Consider the following 25,934-nt stretch of genomic DNA (forward strand, 5'->3'; position numbering starts at 1 on the left):
TTCTGGCAGTAAACATTTACTGGGAAATGTGCAGAAGTTCTTTTTGTAAGGCAATTACACTGCCTGCAAATTCCCTGATGTAATGCTTTCAAATTGCTGGTTGCATGCAGTCAAACTCTGAAACACAAAGGCATGCAAAAAGTTACACAACTGTCTTCAGAAAGCAGACATTTAACATTTATTTATTTGAATTTCATTCAGACCTCCAAAGTATGAAGTACATTTTCAAAGTACATAATGGCTTAAATGTTTCCCTTTTTTCCATTTGACTCCATTTACAAGCTTAAGTTATGATCTGACATCCGTTTTAGTGTAAACTTCATTTGGACACATTTGTCTTCGTTTCATCAGTCACTTCAACAGGATGTGATCTAAAGCAGTGTGTTTTAATTATAGACATTGGTAAAGATGGACGAACTTGACTCAAGTGTGAACTCGGTCGATGATCAGTCTTATAAACAACTATATTCAAATGTCAAACGACTACAAAATCAGCTGCTGTTGAATTAAATGTTTGACATTTTCAGGTAACAGATTTCAGTGTAACATTTGATGTGTCCTAGAGCACTAAATATTAAGATTAAACAGCTTCCCTTAACATATCTCATGGTTTTATTAGACAAAAGCTTAAAGTATACTGTGTGTGTATGTATATATATATATATATATATATATATATATATATATATATATATATTATATATGATAAACTCGAGCTGTTTGATTGACAGCTCCAGCAATTGTAAAGGGAGTGTTCTTCTTTGATCGTTTTCTATATATAATTTAATCACAGTTTAAATAACAGATTATTTTCATCCTACTAAGAGAAACAACGTGAAGTTGAGCATTTAGTCACTGGTTTGTTCTACTGACACATAGACAAAAAACATCTGACTGTACATGAATCATTAATATCAGATCAGCCATTTGAATGAACACAGTTTCTTTCATGTTGTTGCATTACTGTCGAGTCCATATTGTAAAAATCTGTTTGCAAAGCCTGCGCAGAAATGCAATTGATTTACCAAAGAATCCACAGTGAAATGTACCGAATACAAATAAATAAAGCTCAACTGAGATATTCACATTGATGAAAATAAATAACCATATTCTAGCATTAGGATCCTTTGAAAGGTAATGTTATTTTAGTCCTGTATCGCTCTTCTCTCCTCCTCATCTCACTAACACACCAGTGGGCGGGGCTAACGTTGCAATGATGAAGTAAGCGTTGATTTCTTCTGAGGAGGTGGAGTTTCACCTATATAGGCACATTCCAGGATCAGTCGTTCGATAGGTCTGGCGTCAATAAAAGCTTTTATTGGACCAACAAGGACATTTTCAATTCTGAAACTTACGATGACCTCTTATATATATCAAAATCTCAAGGAAAAGTTGATTTCTCAATTCATGACCCCATTAAAAATAATCATTAAATAAATAAATAATTCAAATTAATTAATTGGTTTGAATGAATGATTCAATGACTCACTCAAAGACTTGTTTAATTACTGGATGAATCAGCGTGTTTGAACGAATCTCTTGAATGAATGATTCAATGACAAATACATTTGTTTAACAGACATTTGTCTATGTGGTGTAACGATGTAACTAATAAAATCTTTATTTGAAGCATCAAGTTACTTTCAAAAGGTGATTTGCTCTATTTTGATTGCTACCATAGACATCAGTGTTTATATCCGAACTATAAACTTTTCTCCCAGTACTTCTGTGATAATTTGAATTATTGTAAGAGAGAAATAATGATACTGTGTGGTTGAAAAGACTGTTTGTGAAGCAGTTTCATACTTATACATGACAACTGCTTTCTCTAGGTCAGTGGCAGAGAAGCTCCATTCCAGATCTGAATGTTCGCTGTGATCGTACTTGTCAAAGGTTTAATAGACAACAGCCGAATCGCTGTCATGTAGGAATAAGATCACATGGGTGTTCGAATCGAGATCGCAGTCTTGTAACGGTTAATCGTGCAGCTCTAGCCTGTGTGATTATTACTTTTCGTTCACTTGAGGTTAATGGTGGTGTCACAGTTTCATTCTGTAATCCTGTACAAGTTTCCTAGATTAAAGTTTTGTATCATAATACAGTACATAATACAGACATTCATGCACAAATGTGGATATATTCTACTTTTCTAATGTATATAAATAGAATAAACTAGCCTTATAAAGTCCATAGCTTAACAACATTCATTAACAAACATACATTATAGTAAAATTCATTTACATATTTCAACAGATAATTCGACTTAGATAATTCAAAATAAACTGTTTTACACGGCTACATTTGTTTACTCATATTATACCATCACCATGAAAAACTACACATGACTAGGAAGGAAGATTAGCCCATTCTGTATAAAGATTAAGCTCTTTAGCATGCATATTTAAATAAGACATGCAAAAAGCGAAAGTGAACAGGATTTGCTTTGGACCAGAGTTCAGCAATAAACATTCAAGCTCTCCAGACTGAATTAATTTCATGGCGTGCCGACTAAACCGGTCTAAAGGCTGTGATCACCACAAAAGGTTTAAGTTTGTTTAAGATCCTCTTCGCAAGTTCTCCCTAAAGACTTGAAGGAGACAGAACGCTCTTGTATAATTTACTTTGGAGAGTTTATATGAGCCGCGTTTCCATTGTTCCATCACACATTCTGGATTCTTTATGATGCCGAGGATCTATAGCAGCACAATTAACGACTTGCAAATGAATTCCAGAGAAAATGATTAGATGACAGAGAATTAACAAGGATGTTGATATTTCTGGCACAAGGATCAGTGAGAAACACACAAAGCGAAGTGGCCCAATTAGTGGGTGTTTAGCTGGAGGTGGAGCTCTGAAAGGGGGGTCAGTCCCCGGAGGACTAGTTGTCATGGGTACTAGTGTGTCACTGAGGGCCCTTTCTCTTTCACGCTTTCATTCTCCGTTCTGTTCTCCCTCTCAATCACCACCACAATTAGACACAAAAACACAAGTCTCTCTCTCTCGCTTTCTCTCTCCAAGGCCAAACTCTCTATTTCAGTCCCTTGAGGGAAGGCTGAACGAAGCAAAAAGTGTGTTTTTTATGAACACTGAGCTGAAGTGGAAAGAAAACTTTGAATGTTCTTTTCATTGTTTGTTTTCTTACCCTCACAGTTTTTCCCCTCCTCTAAGTTGATCTGTTCTTTTTGTCTAGAATTACATAATGGTGCCATCCATTCCCATTAAGAGGTGTTGCTTCCTAAAGTGACTGTCGGGGGAACAGAACGGGGAGTCTTTGTGAGTTTTCCAATGTGATGATGTTTTTGGAGTTTCTATATATACTGAAGTATTGTGACTTATTACACGGCTCTGTGGAATACTTGATTCTGATTGGTCAATGGCGCCATCCAGCGGTATGTTATTCCCCGATAACAATCGCTAAAAACAGTTAACACAGGCTCATCTGGGTTATTGAAGTCTGCAGCACTACACGGTTGCTAGGAACGTTTTTTCCTCGTGGAAGTTTTACCTTTGGTGAGCTAATAAAATATTCAAAAGGAGTCCGATTTTGTGTAGTTATTTAATTATGTCATCCGGTATCGTGGACTCGCTCTCTCGTTCATACAAATGCAGCTGCATTTTGCGACTTTTGTTCACTGTAATGGATTATAAGATACCAAACAGGTATGATTTTAAATCAGTTTAATCTCATATCAATATCTCTTATCCCTATAATTATTTATGTGGCGAAATGCCGTGTAATATGTTATGACCAGTGATGGGAATAACGGCATTATAAATAAACGGCGTTACTTTTTTCAGTAACGAGTAATCAAACGAATTACTTTTTGCCCCGTTACAACGCCGTTACCGTTACTGACAATAAAATGCGGCGTTACTATAATTGAGCTCACTGAAGCAGTTTTCATCCGAGTAGCCATAGGGCCTGCAAAGTTTTTTCTCGGTGTGTGTGTGTGTGTGTGTGTGTGTGTGTTGGGGTGGGACACATAGGTTAAAATAGTACAGGTTAGTCATACACAAATATAATTTTAAACTGATAATAATGCACATTGCTCTGTGTCAGAGCATGCGAGCAGAGCGCGAGCTCAAACCAGAAAACCCTTTGTGGCATGCTGGATCGAAAATATGTGAAATAAGTTTTTTCTAGTCGACTAGTTGTTGTTCATTTAAGCCATTAGTTGACTAATCACATTTATATTAATTTAATTTCTTAAATGCTGGAGAGAATAAACCATAATAATGAGCGTTTACGCGATATAGCACTCAAGCGCACGCATAAAGCTTGCCATAAAGAACCAGCAAAAGTAATGATTGTGAATGTGATAAAAACAGCAAGGAAACACTTTAATTGTTTATTAATAAACGAATGTTTTCTGAATCAGTGTCGGCTGCAAAGATGAAGTTGACATTGCTGACTCTCATCATCTCCGCATGTGGACGCGCCTAGAGAGAGAATGCACATTTAATTCGGATTACATAATCCAAGAGTAGCCTATTTCTTTTTGTTTTGATGTTTCGTTTAAAAGTAGACATTTCAAGCTTTCTATTGATATATTTCTCATGTCTGTGAGGCAAGCATACGCTGAGTTTCGGTTCATTTAGCATATAAGACGCGCTCCAGTGCAAGTGATCGCGCAGGCGCCTCCATGCCATGATTATACTGTCTGCTATATTTGCTTCTTATTTATTAAATCCAGGCAATTGGTTGATTAAACATTGATTAAAATTAAGATACAATTTTTACTAAACGAAATTCACTTTAAAGAAAGGCCTTCTACAAGACAAAACTTAATGAAGTGGTCAAAATCATGTCTGACCCACTCCATGTCTCCCGATATATTGCGCATCTTATGATATTCTCTTACTCATGCTGTTCACTTTTCACAATCGAATAGATGAACTTAAAAAATAACATTATAATAGGCCTATTTAAACATAAATATGAAACTAAATACGTTTTCTTTAATGGCTACCAGCACGTAGTAAAGTACAGAGAAAATTCATGCGAGCAAGAGCGGATCATGAGTCGAGTCGGATCAAGCATAATTTATTTTTAGACTTATTTGTTGGCCAGTTGTGGTCTGTGCAATAAATATTGAAAGTTCTAAACCATCTATTTTTGTTTTATTGTTACACTATAGTAATGATATATTTACAATAATATATTGAATTTGATAGGTGTCTCTCACATTGTCCCACAGCAACATTAAAAGAGTGTAGATTTAGTGTATGTTTTATAATAATTTTTTGTTTTTTTTCTATTTAGTGTCCATTTCATTCATTTAACATATTTAATACTGGGGGCATCCAAGTTATTTGACATATTTGAATTTTTTTTTTTTTTTTTTTTTTTTTTAAAGTAACGCAATAGTTACTTTCCCTGGTAATGAGTTACTTTTATAATGATGTAACTCAGTTACTAACTCAGTTACTATTTGTGAGAAGTAACTAGTAACTATAACTAATTAATTTTTTAAAGTAACGTGCCCAACACTGGTTATGACTGTACCGTATCTCTTAAATGTGTTTCTGTCTAGTTTGAACTTGCCGCGCGAGCAACTGCTCTCTCCGCGGAAGCGGACTCAAATTGACTCAGATTAATATTTCGTGTCTAATTATTAACTTATGTGGCAAGTAGCCGCTTCGCGTCGGGGTCCTGATCACCCTGTCGGGGTTTATTCTGAGATAACCGACTGGATGTACATTATCCCTTACTTATACATGTTGCATCTTTAGTATGTGGAATAGTGACAGCAAAATTGATTCATTTCTGTGAAATGGTTCTTTTGGACTCCTCATTTCAGTGAACAGGTAAAAAAAAATAAAAAAAATAAAAAAATAAATAAATAGATTCTGCGGAAATTTCTAACATCTCAGAAACAGTTAAACAAAGCCTGTGTGACCAAAAATAGCTGATCATTGCTTTTCATTCACTTAAAGGGATAGTTCACCCAAAAATGAAAATTATCCCATGATTTACTCACCCTCAAAATGGTAGTGAATGGGGGTTGAGATTTTGAAGCCCAAAAAAATGCATCAATCTATCATACAAATAATCCATACAGCTCAAGCGGGTTAATAAAGGTCTTCTGAAGCAAAGCAATGGGTCTTTGTAAGAAAAATATCCATATTTAAAACTTTATTAACTATAATAGCTAGCTTCCGGTAGACGGCCGTACGCAAAACGAGTTATGTCAAAAGAGTGACCTCTGACCCGACACATGACATAATGATGAACATGGAAGCGCAGAGGATAGAGTAAAACAAAACACCAGTCACGAATTAGAAGTCCAAAATGAGAAATTTTAAAGAGAAATGTTGGAGGATTTTGATATAAGAGAAGAAGAGTTTGAGTTTGTTGTCCAGCCCTGTTTGTTTAACCCTTAAAGACCTAGAGCATTTTCGGGGCTCCTGACTCGCCTGCACTTTTCTCTGGTTTTCTAACCCATTCTAGCAGTCAGCATCAAGTGCCATATATCATTTTAAACAGGACGACTTGAAGTTTCAGTTTAGCTCATTTAAAGTGCCAATTTTACATTTATTTTGTCTGAGAATGGATAAAATTCCCAGAATTTCAAAAAAACGCCAGCAAAAATCTAGTGTTTTTCACTGTAAACTCACACAAAACTCACACAGAATTTTTCCTTTTAAAAAGTTATATTTGGATATTTTAAACTTTCAGATGAAATTTTGTATAAATTTAACAATCTCTAAGCAAGTTATAGCCATTTGTTACACTATTACTCCAGATAAAACTACAATATTACTATTTAGGGATAAACAGGTGTACTTTATTTATTGATAATGTGTGTCCAAAAAGACCAGGGAGTAAAATGAATACAAAAAAAATGATATACAACAGAACACTAAAGCAAAAGTGACTTATTAGAGAAATATATTTTCAATCTGAACATGAATAAAAACAAATAGTGTTGCATTGTTTTGTGCAACGAAAATAAAAACAGTGCAAAGGTTTTTTTTTTTTTTACAAAATACACACAAAATGAGAGAGAAAAATAAGTAGTTCAACTGAACTACTAATGTTAATGATCTTCACAAACTATAAAATAAGTATTTATATAATATAACAACCAAACAGAGCAGTCCTGTGGCTGTACTCCTCACTGAAAGCGTCGCATTTGATTGCGAGACACGTTTGAAAACATAAATTGCAATAACTTATCCAATGTGAAACTGTTTTATCCTCATTTTTGGTTCATGTTATGTCAAAGTCATGCTTTGTAACATGAGTGTTCTCATTCAAATCTGTAAATTTTTGTGTTTGTTTTCATACACGCAAATACTTTATCTTTGCGCTTATTCATACTTTCAAAGAAACATGATAGTATCATGGTTCAAATGACCAAAACCTATGTTTATTGGTTGAGATGATGATGGTTTGAACCAATCTGGGCATAGGAGGCGGGACTAGGCATCAACAATCGTTCCTGTTTGGCTTAGAGAAACACACCACATGCATTGCCTTAACGAATCAATGCTGCAGATTTTGATGACGTAACCAGTCTCACCACGGAGCCTCTGAATGTCAGATATCAATGTGATATCACTGGAAAGCCGAGAATCTCCTCTTTACGGTACATTTTAAAGCATACAGATTGGATTAGCAGTTCAAAAGTTATTAAACATTGTAGAATGATAGTTCTTTTTGGCCGCCGGCGGCCATCTCGGTTTTTGAGGGTTAAACCACGAGAGGCGTCTAAGCTTATGATACTCCTATATCCTAAGTCATACATCTCGGAAGTCGATTTGCGCAGTATGTGTACGGTCATCTGCCGGAAGCTAGGTATTTTAGTTTATAATGTTTTAAATATGGACATTTTTCTTACAAAAACCCATAGCTTTGCTTCAGAAGGCCTTTATTAACCCCCTGGAGTCGTGTGGATATCTTTTATGATGGATGGATGCATTTTTCTGTTGAAAGATGTAATAATTTGCATCTTTCAACAGAAAGGTTTTTGCATGGTGTAATACAATTTTATTTCATAATACTATTTGTAGCAAGCATATTTCCAGTATCTACCTCAGGCATGCAGTCAGTTTGTGCATGAAGATGACCAGAAGATCCCATAGAGAGAGGAAAAAAACACTGCACAGAAATAAAGTTTAATATTAATATCAGTGATCTTAGCCTATTAGCTCTGTGCAAACACTGCAATTTCACTTCCAACAGCAGTAGATGACAGTAAAATTTGTCTAAAGCCACAGGGAGCAACAAGCCTGCCGGTCAAACACGCTGAATAGTCTGCGTTTCAGGAGTAAAAAGTAATGCTCTGCTGTGCTTTATGGACTCGGTCGGCCAGTTGGCTCGCCACAATGCAAATCCAAGCTTGAAACAAAAAACACCCTGGAGTCTTGCAGAAGGAAGCCCGATCATGTCTTACATCTGATGCTGCAGCACTAGTCTGAAGGTTTAATCACACGTGTATTTACTCTACACAGACCCTAAAGTGAGATGGCAAGCTGGCATCTGCGACATGCTTCTCCTACACAGCAATGAGATTAAATGGAGCACAAAAGGAGACTTTTGGACACTTTTGTCTTCTGAGAAAAAAGAAGTTTTCAGATGAGACTCATCAATGTCTGAAACTGACCGAAATTTGCCAAGATACTAAGGTTTGCAAGCAACATACAAACTTACAAATTTCAAAAATTTCTCAGAATTTATTCATTTTTTCTCTGAATTTCTTCCGAGACAAAAAGTTTTATATGGAAGGTTGTTTCCAACAAGTAATAATTTTTTTTAAAAAAATTCTCAGAGTTGGGACTTTATTTCTCAGAGTTGCGACTACTTTTCAAAGCTGCAACTTTATTTTCCGAGTTGCCACTATTTCTCAGATTTGGGACTTTTGCGACTATTTCTCAGAGTTGCGACTTTTTATTTTATTTCTCACAATTTATATAGTTATAAAAGTCACAATTCTGAGAAATAAAGTCCGAAAAGCAAGATATAAACTTGCAATTCTGAGAAAAAAGTCCAAATTGTGAAATACAAACTCACAATTGCAAGACATTGTGAAATAAAAAGTTACAAATTACCTATTTTTAAGTCTTGAACTATATATATGAAAACGCAATACAGTTTCCTAAACTATAAAAAGCTGACTTCCAAACAATAAAATTTAAATGGGTGGTATAATGCCACTTTTACAAGATGTAAAATAAGTCTCTGATGTTCCCAGAGTGTGTGTGTGTGAAGTTTCAGCTCAAAATACCCCACAGATCATTTTTTATAGCATGTTAAATTTGTCACTTTTTGAGGGTGAGCAAAAACGCTCAATTTTTGTGTGTGTCCCTTTAAATGCAAATGAGCTGCTGCTCTCAAAAGGGGGCGGAGTTTCAGGAGCTTGTGTTAGCAGCTCCGATTACCTCACGCAGACTCACTGAAAATGTCAGAAACGGTTCAGCTTTTTATGTTCAAAACGGAGTCGGACAATGATGGAGTGACTCAAGAAGAAGTGACAACATTTTGAATGCAACAGGACGTTTCTGAACGGTTAGTTGATGAATTTATGTAGCTGATGTGGAGTTAACTATCTTAAAGTCATTAATTAGTGTATTCTGTTATGATAATCTATAAATCGCTCGTGTGGGAACTGTTGTAAGATACTACAGAGCCAGAGAATATGCTGCATGAAGATAGAACTGGTGTAGTTTAGTTTACTTACGGTTATAACTTGTCATGTTGTCATCTTGCTTTTATGACATGCTATTGCATTTGTGTTACGTACTGTGATGCAATAACATGGCCTCGCCCCCTTTGTTGTGTGTTCTCGGGGGCGGGGTTTATGTAAATTTTAGGGTTAGTGATATCACCAACCCGGGAAGAAGCTCTGTTGTAGTCCTTACCAGCCGTTTGTTGTAGTCCTTAAACAGAGAACTCTTTGAAAGAAAATATCTCCTTTGCATTGAACTTTGAGCGTCGTAACTTTACAGATGTTGTTTATGATCAAACCGCAACATTACACACTAACTGAAGTTAAAAATGTGAAATCGCAATGAACCACCCCTTTAAAGTGAAATTTTAGTGGTTTGCTAACAATTAGATGTTGGTTTAACCATAATGTCAAAGTAATCTTTATTTGAGGGGGAAAAAAAATCTCTATTTTCACTAAAACACTCAAGTGTGGGTGGTTATACTAGTTACATCATGTTGAAGGTTTTCTTGGCTCACCGGCCTTCATCTATTCAGACTCTACCTGCACGTGTTATGTTTGTGCAATCTATTCCCTCAATGGTTATATAAGCCCCCAATGCTGAGCAGAGCAGGGATATGAAAAAGAAATGTTGTGGAAATCAAATAATGCAATATTTTATACTAGGTCATTGTAAAAAGAATCAATAGTTGCACACCTGCACCAACTTTTTTATTATTATTATTATTTGTTCATATAGAAACAATTGCTCAGCAGAACACTGTCAGATAACATTACAGGTGAGATGGAAATTCCCTTAGAAAGACTGTAAACACCATTATGCCCCTGTAATAGTCTGAAGCTCACCTGACATCCTAGAAGCAGCTCTAGCTGGCTGGCACACACGGCACCCCTGTAGTCTAAAGCCTAATCCTATTAAAGCGGAACTAGGTATTACTGAGATCTAAAACCAACCCGCCTTCAGAAAGCTGCTAACAAATGAAGAGTAAAGTTAAGGAACACCTCCAAAGCCTTCTGGACAAAAGGGTAAAACCGAAGATTTATAATAAAATACGGCTGGAACATCGCTTGTGGGATAAACAGCTGCATATGTGTTAGATAAGAAATGTGTAGAAGGTAGCGAGGAATTGAGATTTTCTGCACTAAAAGTCATAACAACTGGTACATTTTCATCAATGCCATTCAAGTGACCGATTCAAAACTAGGAATATTCCACAGATAATCTGCCTTTAAGAGATAAAATGTCTGAGAAAGCATATCAGAATGAATTAAAGAAGCTGCCAATGACTCAAAAGATATACGGGGGTCTCCAGAAAGGGGTTTGGAAGTTATACTTTGATTTATACTTTGTTATACTTTAGTTATACTTTGACAAAGTAACTTCTTTGACAAAAGACTTTAATTTAAAGTAAATAAATAAAATTGAAAAAAAAAATAATAATAAAGAAATTATATATAATAAATAAAATAAATTTAATAATAAATATTTATAAAATAACAAAATAAAAATAAAAAATATATTTAAATAATTTTTTATATAAATGTAGAAATAACTAAAATATGTGTATAAAAATAACCAAATAAATAAATTTATAATAATAACTAACTAAATAAATTATGGAGATGAAACTTGCGAAAACAATAAATAAATATACAAATAAATACATAAATCCACATATTCCTGCATAAATAAATAAATGATGCTTCATTGAAAATAAATATGCGACTAAATTCAGAAATAATTAAATCATTAAAGAAAAACAGAAATATAGAATTTTAAAAAACCCTTTCAATTTCCCCAACCATTTATTTATGTTTTATGTTGTAGAATTTTTTTTTTTTTTTTTTGCATTTATGTTTGCATCTATTTATTTATTTGTTTATCTCCTTGCACATTTATTTAATTTATTTATGCAGGAACATGTGGATTGATTGATTGATTGATTGGATTTTACAGGTTTCATCCTCCATAATAAATAAATTTATGAAAAATAACTAAATATCTAAAAATAATTACAATAAATCTATAAAAATAACACACACACCCACACACAAATAACTAAAACAAATGTATCAAAAATAAATAAAATAAAATATACATAAAAATAAAAAAATATAAAATAAAACTACATAAAAAACTAAAATATATATATAAAAATAATTACAATAAATATATAAAAATAGTAATATATATATATATATATATATATATATATATACACTATTTTTATATATAATTACAAAAATAACTAAAACAAATGTATAAAAATAAATAAAATATACACAAAAATAAAACATTTATTAAAAACTAAATAAATATATAAAAATATAAAAATAACTAAAATACATAAATGCATAAAAAATACTAAAAAATATAAAATAAATAAGCAAAACAAATAACTAAGTAAATAAACATAAAATGTAAAAATAAAATGTAACACACACTCAGATAATCCTGTAGTAAACTACATGAGGAACAACACTATAAATCCCCATCCATCATTCACACATGTGAGGAACAGGAATTTTAAGCATGTTTTTGGTTACAGATACAAGTAGCCTGAAGAGGGCACTGTGTGCAGTGCAGCATGTGGGATGTAGTTTCAGACTGGTAACATGTTGTATCCATCCAAGTACATGCAGTTTTTTTAAGTTTTTGTTAGAGGCTATAAAAGTAAACCATCCTTTTAATTAATTCAAGCAGGTTTTATTTTAATAAAGTTTGTCTAAACTGCTAAAATTAAATGTAATAATTGATCTTTATTTGGTTGAACTTCCAGTGCTTTTGTGTGACTGATGTGCTTCATCAATTTTAAGGTGCTCCACTTCAGTAAAGTAAAACACTGAGATATCACTGTAATCCAGAGGACGTGGATGAAGAAACTTATCACTGATACCTGCGAACACAAAGGACTGAGAACACACATGAATTCTTACAGCAGAGCTGAGCCAGTGCTGTCATATCAGTCAGAATATGCTGAGATCTAAAGGTGTCATGTGTTCATTCATTTTCTAAGACAATCATTGCAATAAAACTCAGAAGTACAAACTAGTTGCTTGTGCTCGGCCTCCTGCGCCAGTAGTTTCAGTAATAGAGCACTGCTGCCATCTTCTGGCTGAGTTTGGAACAGATACTGCTGTACACTCAAAGAAAAGTCTATTATGGTTATTTTGCATACCAATTTTGAGTAAAAATGTCCCAACATTTGGGAGTCCAGTCCAATGATGGAGTAGGGATGTTAAAAATCATAGTTAATATTACTTCTAGTTCATTGGTCACAATTGCATACTAAAGACAGCATGAGTAAAGAAGTGTGTTATTACAAACTGTGTCGTACAAGACGCTCTGGACTACTAGAGATGAACATGGTTTAGTGGAGCTGGTTAGGGAGGTTTCTGGTTCTTGCATTTCCTTGGACAGAGTAGATAAATGTGGACACTCAATACTGAAACACTCCATCACCGCAAGTCTCTGAGTAAGTAAGTGAAGCTCACGGGACCAAGAAATATGAAGCTTTTCAAAACATTTCAAAGAGTTCACGAGGAAAGTATTAGTCAAACTTATGATTCATATTTGAAAACTCTCATTCTAATGGAAACACAATCCACATTAGCCTATAAAACTCTGTCCTAATGATCGATATAGTATCAGTTACAAACAGTGCACCTATACTGCATTATAATAACAGTTACAGTTATATTCATATATATTCAGTCATGCATTTTCTTTTTCAAAGCACATGTTCATAATCCATACTGATTAATAAGTATTAATTAGTCAGTCATGGTTCCATGAATGTATTTATAAAGATGCAACCTGCATTGCTATAATGTTATTATATTATAGTTACAATGACTTTTTAGTAATTCAGATTTATTTCTGTCAAATAAATGTATATATTGTTATTAATAGCCGTGTTGTGTTCTTATAAATGCTTATTATGAGAAACTAATCTCTAGAAATGCATCACTGATGGCTTTAAGTAAAGTGAAAACAGAGGATGCAATTTTCTTAAAGCAAATGTTAAGAAATCATGAAGATGTGCTCATTATACATTTTAGGTTGTTTACTTGTAAGTGTAACTAATGAACAATGATTCCTGTAATAAAATAATGGAAGAAAAAAAACAGATTCAATACAAACAGGTTAGGATAGGACAATATTTGGCCGAGATACAACTATTTGAAAATCTGGAATCTGAGGGTGCAAAATTTTTTTTTTAAAATTATCCAAATGAAGTCCTTAGCAATGCATATCCACTCACAAAAATACATTTTTGATATATTTACGGTAGGAAATTATATCATGGAACATGATCTTTACTTAATATCCGAATGACTTTTGGGATAAAAGAAAAATCAATAATTTTGACCCATACAATGTATTGTTGGCTATTGCTACAAATATACCCGTGCGACTTATGACTGGTTTTGTGGTCCAGGATCACATGTTATTTATTACAACAACAATATGTAACAATATATATATATATTATTATTACATAAGTATAATTCCAAACTGCTATAAGCAATACCATATGGCTGAGGAGATATAGATTATAGATTTTAAATCAAAATTACCAATCATGACCTCTAATCCAAACATTAGCCATTAAAGACATAATTATTAATAACTAATTGGTACAGCAAACAAGTGTCTCTGGAACTATTTTATATTTGATCAATTATAAATCAGTATATAATGGATTATGAGCAAGCACACTGAAAAAGCAAATGAATGTCTTTAAATTATACTAATAATATAAATGCAACTATAACTGTTCTTATAATGCAGTATAAGTCTTAATGATTCTTTATAAATATATTTATAGAATAGTAATACTTATAAATAAGTATAAACGGGGCTGTAATTCATTATAAGCATGGTCTTCATAGAAAGTGTTACCAAACAAACCTTCAAAAGAACATGATTTAAAAAAAAAAAAAAAAAAACATGATTAGTTAAAAGTAATGAAAAATGCATAAAGTCTGGGCTCTGAACTGCTTCAAGGAATGAAACCTAAAACCGGAAACTAACTAAATTTTAACAGGAACATAAAAACTAAATGAAAACTTTTTTTTTTTTTTTTTTTTTTTTTTTAATAATTAAACACCATGTTAGTATTGTGGCTTTATGTATGGTCAGACACTGGCATGTATCATTATATTAACATTTTACCACAATCAAGCTCTGATGGATTTTTTCAGTGAATGTCAGAGATGTGTGTTTTATCGGTCAGAGCGGCCGCATCCGAGGCAGTAAGTGCATTGCAGTACATTTTCATCAACTTACAGGTTATTGTAGCTTATGTGGGCGCTCAGATTTTCCTGTCGTTTAATACACTTGGCCAAAATCTTATGTTATAAAAGATGAAGTGCTATGCATCTGTATTGGCTATGACTAGACGGCAAATACCAGACTCTCATACTCTTATCTCTGCTTCTCAAAAACATAAAACATTAGCCTTTACAAGCACTGTGTTTTTGAGTAAAGAAAATTCTGTACTTATCCAAACACAAGGTCTTTTATTCACCCTTGCACTGCAAACAAGCAGGGACCGTCTCCAACATGTGCGCAGCACTTCATGGAGGCAGGGTGGAGCTTCTGTATGAGGTTTTGCTGATAGTTTAAGGATCCACTGGAGTTTCCAGGTTTAGTCACAAGCTCCTTTTAAGTTCTATTCAATTCTTGTATAAAGTATAGGCAAAAAATTAAAGCTGCAAGCAGCATTTACCGGGGTTCAAGCACTTAAGGCCTTTAAGCACATAAAAATGTATTATATTTTATTTAGCAAGCATGTAAACACTTAGATCATACATGGAAAAGACAATTTACATCCAATAGAGGCAATTTAGTAAGAAAAAATATGTTTTTTAAAGGTTTTTTGACAGTTATAGCGCCACCTATTTCCCGATCTCCACCACTTTTTTGGGGTGTCCTCAGAGTGTGCCCATACACATGCGTGCTAATTTTGGTGAAAATATCTCATCTCATATAGATACTTATATATATGAGAGCATAAAAAAATGACCCAAGAACGTCTTTGATTGGATTTTTTTGCCACTTCCTATCAAAATTTTGACAGTTTGGCCTTTACATTCGGTTAATCAACTTAGGTTCCGTGTTTCCTACGCTGGTTTCGTCTCGATCGGATTAACGGTTTCGAAGATATTCGTAAAAGTTTTTTAAGCGCTAAATCACAACGTTGCACAAACCATAAGCCAAAACCTGGCAAGTCTGGTATCGTTGGACTCGGCAAGGTTTCAGGAGTCTAAGCACGTGACTCTCATGAAAACATTCAACCACATCCAAAGTTATACACATTTTTATCCAAAACCATTAAAACCATTTTAAAGATTTTTAACAGTTATAGCGCCACCTATGGTCCGATCTCCAAAAAAATTAGCATGCTTCTTTAGAGTCATATGCTGCATGTGCTCACCTATTTTTGTGAAGTTCTGAGTTTTCATTTAGGCATTATAGGCTTTTGGGTATATTTAGCCACACCCACTTTCTAAATGACCCTGTTATATTGACCCAAAGTGTAAAGTTCAATTTTTTTATATAATTATTGATCTAGAGAGTCCAGAGAATTGTTTTACACTGGTTTCGTTCCAATCGGGTGAAAAACCTAGGACTAGTTCGCAAAAGTAGGTTTTTCACATATTTGCAAATAATTAATAAACGATTTGATTGACAGCATTGGTTCTTGAGGCAAAGTTGTTCAGAATGAGGATGTCTATCAAATGATATGCATATTGTGTGGATCTGTAAAACACCATGTGATTACTGAGGCGTAAAACTCGTTAGCGCCAACTAGTGGCCCATTTCTTTCAAAATTCTTACAGACCTCTAGGACCATGAGTTGAACATGCCCACCGAATTTCGTTCCGATCGGCCTCCGTTAACCTTGTCTAATAGGTGCTCAAAATTCATTGGCCGATGGCGGCCATGTTTTTTGAGATACACCAATGTCCTCATAGACTATCATGCCCCCTTGGACCAAGACACTGCATGCCAAATTTCAAGTCAATCGGACTAACGGTTGCATAGTTACAGCTGTTTTCATGTTTTTTCAAGTTATAAGGTTTTTTTTTATCGTGACCAAAGATTGAGCCCCTACACGTGTACCGAGTTTGGTGCAAATATCTCATCTCGTTCTCGAGTTATAGCCATTTTAGTAAAAGTGGCTCCGCCCACACCCTACGTTTTGGCGCCCCTTAGCGACTGTGAATCAAAATTTCAACTTTTTTTTGATAATTATTGATATTCAGACTCCAGAGAATCTTTCTGCACTGGTTTGGTTCCAATCGGGCGAAAAACCTAGGACTAGTTCGCAAAAGTAGGTTTTGGACAAAATTCAAAATGGCGGAAATGAAATTGTTTAATCCGTCTTGAGCCAAGGATTACAGTGATATAAGACACTTGACTCTAGGACAAACAGTCTAGGAGTTATGAGCGATTTTGCGTTTTTGATCGCTGTAGTGCCACCGTCAAGCCGATTTGCACGAGTCCGGGTATCTGAGTAGCGAGCAAGACTACTACCAACTGACAAAGTTTCAAGTCTCTCAGCCTTACGGTTTGGGCTGCCCGATCAGTTTTAAGGCATAAGAAAAATTATAAAAATCCTTTTTACAATAGGGTTTCAACACTACATGCTTGAATCCCTAAATATTAAAATACTGATTCTGCTCAGAGTCAAAGGATTCATTTTTAAGCTCTGGCTGATGTACACCATAAATAAAATATATCAACATGCAATTGTTAATTTACTGTATGTTTCTACCAGCAGTGTTTTCTCCGAGGATGTAAGGGAGACAGTGTCTCCTCAAAAAAACTGGATGAGAAAATAATCGATATTACAAAAACAAAACAATGCAGATATTACAGAATGTGACATTAAAAAGTGTGAAAGTCACTTGTTTTTATAAAGTAACACTGTCCAACAGTGTTACACCCACAGGTAAAGTTACAGCGGGACACCCAGTCTCTCTTGCCTCCCCCGATCCCATTGACTTTAAACAGACCCCCTAATGCGTGTGCTGGGTTTAGTGGGGGTAATTGGGGGTAAAAAGATATGAGTTGGTGGATTTTTATCATTATAGGGTGGTTGTGTACACCCACTGCCGACACACGTTTATGTTATCACCAAGTGAATTTTGCATAATGGGTCCCCTTTAAAACACCACCGCACACTACTGGTCTCTACAATGGATTGAATAAAAGTCACATTTCTGGAAGCAATATACCCATAAATCACACAATACATCAAGTTCCACTCCTTTAGTAGTAGCACATGACATCGATGTAGTACCCAAACCCCAATGATGAGAGAAATTGCATACAGTGCAAGTGCTAGTAGACTGCCAGCAGGTGGAGACAAACACACTGGTGTAGATCAGACTGCACCACAGAAAATGACCACCAGAGGACAGCAGAGACCAGCAGAAATCATCGTGCAAAGTCAATCAGGTTGAGCTACTGACCCATTCTTGAACTTTAACACTTCTTGTGTCTCATCCAATCAGTGAGTGAGACAGGAGGAAACGGTCTCTCTGATTACACCAATCAAATGATTGCTCTATTCAGACATCAAGACATCAACAGAAGGTTCACCTGGTAAATGATGGACTTCTGAACTAAAACAGAATCACTTTTTCCTATTCCAGGCCAACTGTCCAGAATTTAAGAGGCCATTAATTTACTTATTTCAACTGCAGTGATATTAGATTTACAGGCTTGTAGAAAGGCAAAAGCATCTTCTTCAACTTTCTTGAGGTATAAATGTAGGTTTGTGAGAACAGAAGGAACTACACAAAATGACCTTCACAAAATGATCCCTGCACTTTGTCTTACAGCAATATAAACCTTTGTGTCTGACCCACTGAACGGAAAATATTGATCTCAAATACTCTCCTTGACAGGACAAAATCCGTTTTAAACATCCCCAGAATCCCTTGTTTTTAAGGTACAAACCTTATATATATATATGCATTTAACGTGCATATTGTCACACTATAAGTTGTCACAATGAAAACTGTCATTTAACAATTATTGAACACAAATTTAATATTAAAAAAAAAAAAAAAAAAAAACTACTAAATTATCTGACCTAACAAGAATAGGTTTCAGCTTATTTTTTATATTTTATTTTAGTTTGGTAAACAGAATTTCAGTCAATATGAGCTGCTCTAGCACAGATCTGCACACTTGATTGGAAATTTTAACTCAAAACCTCAAAGTTACTGACATCTAAAGCCCTTGTGACAAACTAGCACCAATTTCTCATCTGTCAGACTGTTACTCACCTGACTTTATTACAAAATACATGTTAAATATGAAGACATTTATAAATCTTAATATAAGCAGTGCAAAAAGAGATCCATCAGACACAGCTGGGAGGGGGAAAGTGATCAGTTTGTGCAGGTGCACCGCATCACTTCATCTGACAGACTTTGTTTCATCTGAAAGTCAGGGTTTCAGCTTTAGATTCAGCAGTGTTTGTAACACAATAACACTGTCTTTCGGGATGAAACAGTGACAGAGCTCTTACCTTGGCAAAGCAGCGATCTTCTCCATTCATATGAAGTCCAATGATAGTCCATAAATAGTCCCATAGTGGCATGACACGTCCTCCAGTAAAGCGGGATACATCCCTCCTTTATACACTTTATACAATCCATCACACTCTATCTCCCATTCACATTTACCTTCAGATATGAAGCGATCAAGCGGCGCGTTACAATCCATTACAGTGAATGTTATTTCTGACTCGTGCACGCTATAACGTTGTGTCTAACCCGTAAAACACTAAAGACACTCAAAATAAACTTCGACAAGTATTTCGACAAGAGCAACATAGTCGTAGAAGTAGAAAGGAAGCATAAATCCATATTGCCTGATGATAAAGAGAGCTCCGCTGCGTCCAAAGTGAGAAGTTCAAGCTTCTGAAAGTTCCCAAACTCAACAAGTGCGCCCTTCATTCCACAGACGCTCACACGCGCTCAGAGCAGCGCCACTGCATCATGGGACTTGTAGTTTTGTAGGATATTATAACATTATAAATGTCTATACTGTTACTTTTGATCAATTTAATGCATGCTTGCTGAAAACAAATATTAATTTCTTTAATTTCTTTCCAAACAAACAAACAAAAAAACTCTTACTGACCCCAAACTTTTGAACGGTAGTGATAATGTTACAAAAACTTTCTATTTCAGATAAATGCTGTTCTTTTGAACTTTCTATTCATCAAATAATCCTGAGAAAAAATTACACAACTGTTTTCAACATTGATAATAATCAGAAATGTTTCTTGAGCAGCAAATCATCATATCAGAATGATTTCTGAAGGATCATGTGACACTGAAGACTGGAGTAATGATGCTGAAAATTCAGCTATTTTAAATTGTAAAATATTTCACAATATTACTGTTTTTGCTGTATTTTGGATCAAATAAATGAAGCCTTGGTGAGCAGAGATGGTAACACTACAATAAGGTTCATTAGTTAAACATTAGTTAATGTATTAACTAACATGAACTAACCACGAGCAATACATTTGTTACTGTATTTACTAATCTTCGTTAATGTTAGTTAATGAAAATACAGTTCTTTATTGTTTGTTCATGTTAGCTCACAGTGCATTAACTAATGTTGACAAGATTTTAATAATGTATTAGTAAATGTTGAAATTAACATTAACAAAGATTAATAAATGCTGTAGAAGTGTAGTTCATTATTAGTTCATGTTAACTAATGTAGTTAATTAATGTTAACTAATGAACCTTATCGTAAAGTGTTACCGAGACTTCTTTTAAAAACATTTAAAAATCTTACCGTTCAAAAACTTTTGACCGGTAGTGTATATGTATGTATATATATAACATCTAATGAGTGCTATATCATATGGAAGCTTGTTTCCGGCACGGAATAAAACAAATGAAAAAGGTAATTGTGACTTTTTATCTCACAATTCTGAGTTTAGATATAAATTTTTATTCCATGACAAGTTTCCATTATATTACGAGTATTATGCACTTATTTCTTTTGAGTTCACTAAAAGAATATTTCTTAAAATACAATTAAACTCCACCCAATTATTCTATGTTGCTGAAACTTAACTGTACTGATTAAAACCATTCAATTTGAAAAACATTAACTCTATACTCTCTTTTAGTGACCTGCTAGCTAAAACACATAAAATAATATTTAATTTCCTTCAGGCAAAGTATGCTGGGAACTGGAGTTCCGCTTAATATAATCAGTTATTGAGTTCATGTAACTTTGTCTATTAAGTGCAATGAACTCTCTAATATTTGAATGTGGTTTAATTAATCTGACTGTGATGTATAGCTACAGTTTTATGTGGTCATATTAATTGAGAGACTATAACATTTGAACAAATTAATTTGGTCACACTTTAGTTTAGGGTCCAATTCTCTCTATTCAATATTAACTATGACTTTTGCCTCAATAAACTCCTAATTACTGCTTATTAATAGTTAGTAAGGTAGTTTATGTATTGTGTAGGATTATAGGATATAGAATATGGCATTAATATGTGCATTATAAGTACTAAAAATCAGCCAATATCCTAGTAATACGCATGATAATAAGCATCTAGTTAATAGTGAGAATTGGACCCTAAACTAAAGTGTTACAATTAATTTAATTTAAAATGAATGTGCACTGCAGGACCATTAAAATCAACTAGTAAAAATAAAGAAAACAAAATTGCGACCAGTTACAACATAAAATCATTCAATTTCCCTTATACAAATATAATCCAAATATAAATCCATAAAATAATCCCATGATTGGAACTTATAAAGCACTCTATATACGAAGCGCCTTTAAGTTTCCATATAGAACATTTTCTTCTGAGAGTGTATAAGTTAAATGTCCATGTCAACAATTCAGTATATTCATAATAAATGCGTATTTAGGATTTATTATATATTCAGATTTGTATATATTCTGTTTCACTAGAATAATTTCCTTTATAACACTTGATATTTGAATAAGTATACGAGTTAGTGCAAATATGGTCTAAAGAAAAGATGTATTGAATAATCCACGCTCACCCACACACATACTTCTCGGTTGGAGAGCTTGTCCAAGTTGCATTACTGCGTGACCGGGAGTCAGACTATGAAACACAAAGACATTGTGAGCAGTCTCTCTGTTTAACCCCAACACATTCCTTCACACATGCCATAACCAAAACCACTTCAGTGCCACAGATCATATGACTGGAGTTATTCGGCTAACTTTTCCAGGTTATGTGAAAAATACAACAAAAAGACCTCTTTCTTCATTATTTAGGTCAGGGCGATGAGAGCGGAGAGGCAACTCATAAACAGCTGTTGTGTGCCGTTTATTCAAAACAGAGCTTCTTTGGGCTTACTGCAGTAAGTCGTATCATTGAAATGACAAACTCAGTCTCTGTCCATTAAACAGGATTATGCTTTTTTTACGTTTATGTTCAGCTTTCTTTAGTGTGTAATGTTGCTTTTTGAGCATGAAAAGTTCTAAAGTCCCTCCAGCGGGAGTTATTCTCTACATCACTGTTTCTAAACTCTCTGAAACGCCTCCATTGTAGTCTTGAGTTTTCTTCCAGGAACAAACACGTCACAATATTCCTCATTTAAATAATTCATATGCAGAATAAAGGGGCGGGGCCTGGTTGAGTTAGTTAGTAGTGTGTTGAAACTGGTGGTTATGGTAAGGGGCGGGACTTTTCCCAAACACGCTCGAAGTGCTCAACCAATCACAACACACTGCTCCAGCCGACCAATCAGAGCACTTTGTGCTTTTCAGAAGGAGGGGCTTCACAGAGACAGGAACTAAACAGAGCGTTACTGACAGACTGGGAAGAGAGGAGCTGCAACAATAACAATAATGAACATTCAAGCATGAAACCCCTTTAACCCAGCGGTTGGGTTAAATGTTTGTCCAACCTGCTGGGTAGTTTTATGTAACTCAACTATTGTTTAAAAATGACTGTATTGCTCACTTAAAATGAACCCAAAGTCATTCGGAAATTAACATTTATTAATATGTTTAACGAATAATAATTGAACAATAAACATTTATTAAATTGCTCATTAATAAATGTTCACCTTTTGATTATTATTGTTGCCTCTAGTAATTATGTGTCTGATTTTTAATTTCCAACCCATTTTGGGTTCATTTTAAGCCAGCCATATAGTCATTTTTAAACAATAGTTGGGTTAAAGCAGGTTGGGCAAACATTTAACCCAACCACTGGGTTTGTCCATTTTCAACCCAACTTGGGTTGTTTTTAACCCAGCATTTTAACCTTCAGGACAGAGTCAGTTTTGTTAAATACAATGAGTGAGTTGACATTCAGAACAGAGGTCTATTGACTCAACAAAAGACAAATGAAGGTCAGTTCGGTGTAAGCAGTCAGTCGGTCTCCCTCCTATTCAAAGACTTAAGGATCAACAATTAAATCTTTTAACTCAGGCTGCTAATGTGATGAAGTATTGATTGCAACCTTCTTGTCCGCCTAGGCATAATCAAAAAGTGTAGTCTCATTTGAGGCTCAATTGGAATCAAATCCATTGCAGTTCACAAAAAAAAGGCTTCTAGATTGCTGCCACAATACAACGTCTGACCCATATATATGCAATGAGCTCTGTAAGAAGCTTATGAGGAAAAGCATCTTCAATTGCAATTTGACATTCGATTTATTTGGCTGCCCTATAGAATAATGCAACAATGGAGTGATGGAGTAACAACTTTATATGCATTATAAATCTTACACCAAGAAACAGACTTTGCATAAATGCACATGTGTTGTGGATGAACCGCTTTGCAAGAGGAAACCACAAGATTAACGGCCTGTGCTTCAAGAGCAAAACATTGGCTTTCCTCCAGATTCTCTTCATAGTTATTATGCTATTTTCACTAAAACACTTCCTGTTTCATCACCACTTTCCATGAACACAAAAACAGGGTCTGAAGTAATTAGCAACCAGAAAATGTCAAGATGCCAACCTCAGCAGTTAAAACAACAAATTATATGTGCGGCTTTTTTACAAACTTTACCAACTTTTGGGACAGATTTGTGTTATTTTATCTAGCATGCTATAGACCAATTCAGAGCAGACGTCACAGTTACGTCACTTGCAGCTGCGCGCTCATAGTGGTGGCAGAAAAATAATCCACAGAATAAGAGAAAAATATTTTGTTGTGCCTTTGGATGTCAGAATCAAAAAATATAGTCTTCATTTTTATAGAATACCATCGTTGAAGACACACTTTGAAGCTTAACGCAGACGTTTATGTTGCAAGTCACAGACTGGACTGATGAAACCTGCAATGATTATTCTACTGTTAAAACATGAACTTGATGTAAACAGGAAGTCTACATAACATTCACATATGCAGTTCATAGGAGACATACATGCATAGCAGTTATAGCACAAATTAAAAACATAGCCTATAACATTTTTATTTCACAATTCTGACTTTTTTTTCTCGTACATGTGTGTTTGTATCTCCCAGTTCGGACTTTATAACTCGCAATTCTGAGGAAAAAAGACAGAGTAATGACTATATCTCACTATTCTGTTTTTCCTTCTAAGAACTGTGAGATATAAACTCAGATTTGCGAGAAAAAAAGCCAAAATTGTGAGATATAAACTCGAAATAATCTTTTTTTATTCTTTTATTCCATGGCTTCCACAGACTGCTACTGCAGAACTGTCATTTTCTGCCAACAGATATTGGTTTGTTGGTTGCTAATATATTTATATTGTGCATAAATTAAAGAAATAATATTTGTTTGATCATTTCTTCTTGGGTTGAATTGTTGAGTTTGATGAATTTAGTTGTCAAGACCTCCATGCATTTGATGCATTAAAACCAGCTACTTTCATTTGTTCGAAAAAAAAAAAAAAAAAAAGTTTATACTAAATACATCTATTACTCTCTTTTTTTTTTTTTTTAGAGCTTTTAGTTCTGCCTTTTATGAAAGCTGTCATGATGTAAGTCCATGTGTGCGTATATAACTTACCAGCTGAATAGGGCTGACATCTACCTTAAATCTCATAAGAGATGCAAACTTTCAACAGCACTTACAGTAACAATCTGTGCCAGAAAGTGAACAATCAGTTTATTACTTCTTTCTCCTTATTTAAGCAACAAAACGAAAATGTTCAATGTATTTCACACACAAATGAACACAAACGGGTTGTACAGTGTAATAATTTTACATCAGCATTCACACGTGTTGCATATGAACTTACTATTCATAGTTGTGTTGCATATAATATATATAATTAACAGAAACCCAAAAAAAAAAAAAAAAAAAAAAAAAAGGCCATAAAATGAAAACTTTGAATTAAACATCTAGTTTGAAAGTGACTGGCTGACTGGAAAGACTAGCTTAAAACATTGGATTACTCAAGACGGTAATGAACAGAGTCATCATCGCTTTTCATTCAAATGAGACACGACTATACTGAGAGCTTATGGTCCTTATATTACTGATGGGAAGCTCTCATGTGCACAGAAATACACACACACCTAAACAACCCCTTATGTAAATCATTCAAGTTTTAATAATTATTCAAGTATTTTGCAATCAATCCTTTTTTGCCGTCTAAACGAATGTGGTCCGCGAGTCATTCATAAAACAAATAAAAATTACATAAAATACGTAGAAAAATATTCCATCGGATAATAAACCTACAGTATACACCAAAAAAAGGCTGCTTTGGTCGCTTCTTTCAGTGCAGTCAGGTGACATTCAAAGATTCGACCAATGAAAAGCCTCAGCCAAGACCCACATCCAATGACATCATCACGACGAAGCCAAGAATGGATGTCCACGAGGCCAGCTTACCATTCCCACTGTAAGAGAAACACACACACATTCAGTGGCATACGAACATCTGCAAACTTTTCCTTTCAGTAATGACTTTTACTGTGTTCTCACCTGACTTGAGCTTCAGGAATGATGTCATCGACCACCACATACACCATGGCTCCTGCGGCGAAGGCGAGAGCGTACGGTAGCAACGGCTCCGCCAGCACCACGGCAACGGCCCCTAACAACCCAGCCAGAGGCTCGACCATCCCGCTCAGCTGTCCGTACCTGTGAGACAGAGGCCGCACCGTCACACAGCTCGTGTAGTGCTCCGAATCGCTCAATTAACAGCTTTTAGAATGTCTCAGAAATCAATAAGAGCGCTGAGGACATATTAGGAGTAAATTAAGACAAATAGACG

At 34.7% G+C, this 25,934-nt stretch overlaps 1 protein-coding gene across 4 annotated transcripts in view; it reads right to left on the bottom strand.

Annotated features, from left to right (window-relative positions):
- Nucleotides 1–24,795: 24,795 nt before the first annotated feature.
- LOC127523498 (zinc transporter ZIP11-like) overlaps nucleotides 24,796–25,934 on the bottom strand; it is a 136,215-nt gene continuing 135,076 nt past the window's right edge. For all 4 annotated transcript variants that reach the window (XM_051914252.1, XM_051914253.1, XM_051914254.1 and 1 more), the window contains exons 9-10: nucleotides 25,643–25,801; nucleotides 24,796–25,557 (exon numbers count right to left, since the gene is read on the bottom strand). In XM_051914252.1, coding sequence (XP_051770212.1) covers nucleotides 25,479–25,557; nucleotides 25,643–25,801 — 238 coding nt within the window. In that variant the 3' untranslated portion in view covers nucleotides 24,796–25,478. The remainder of the gene's footprint in view (nucleotides 25,558–25,642; nucleotides 25,802–25,934) is intronic.

This window comes from Ctenopharyngodon idella, chromosome 12 (assembly GCF_019924925.1).
Source record: "Ctenopharyngodon idella isolate HZGC_01 chromosome 12, HZGC01, whole genome shotgun sequence".
Taxonomy (NCBI): domain Eukaryota; kingdom Metazoa; phylum Chordata; class Actinopteri; order Cypriniformes; family Xenocyprididae; genus Ctenopharyngodon; species Ctenopharyngodon idella.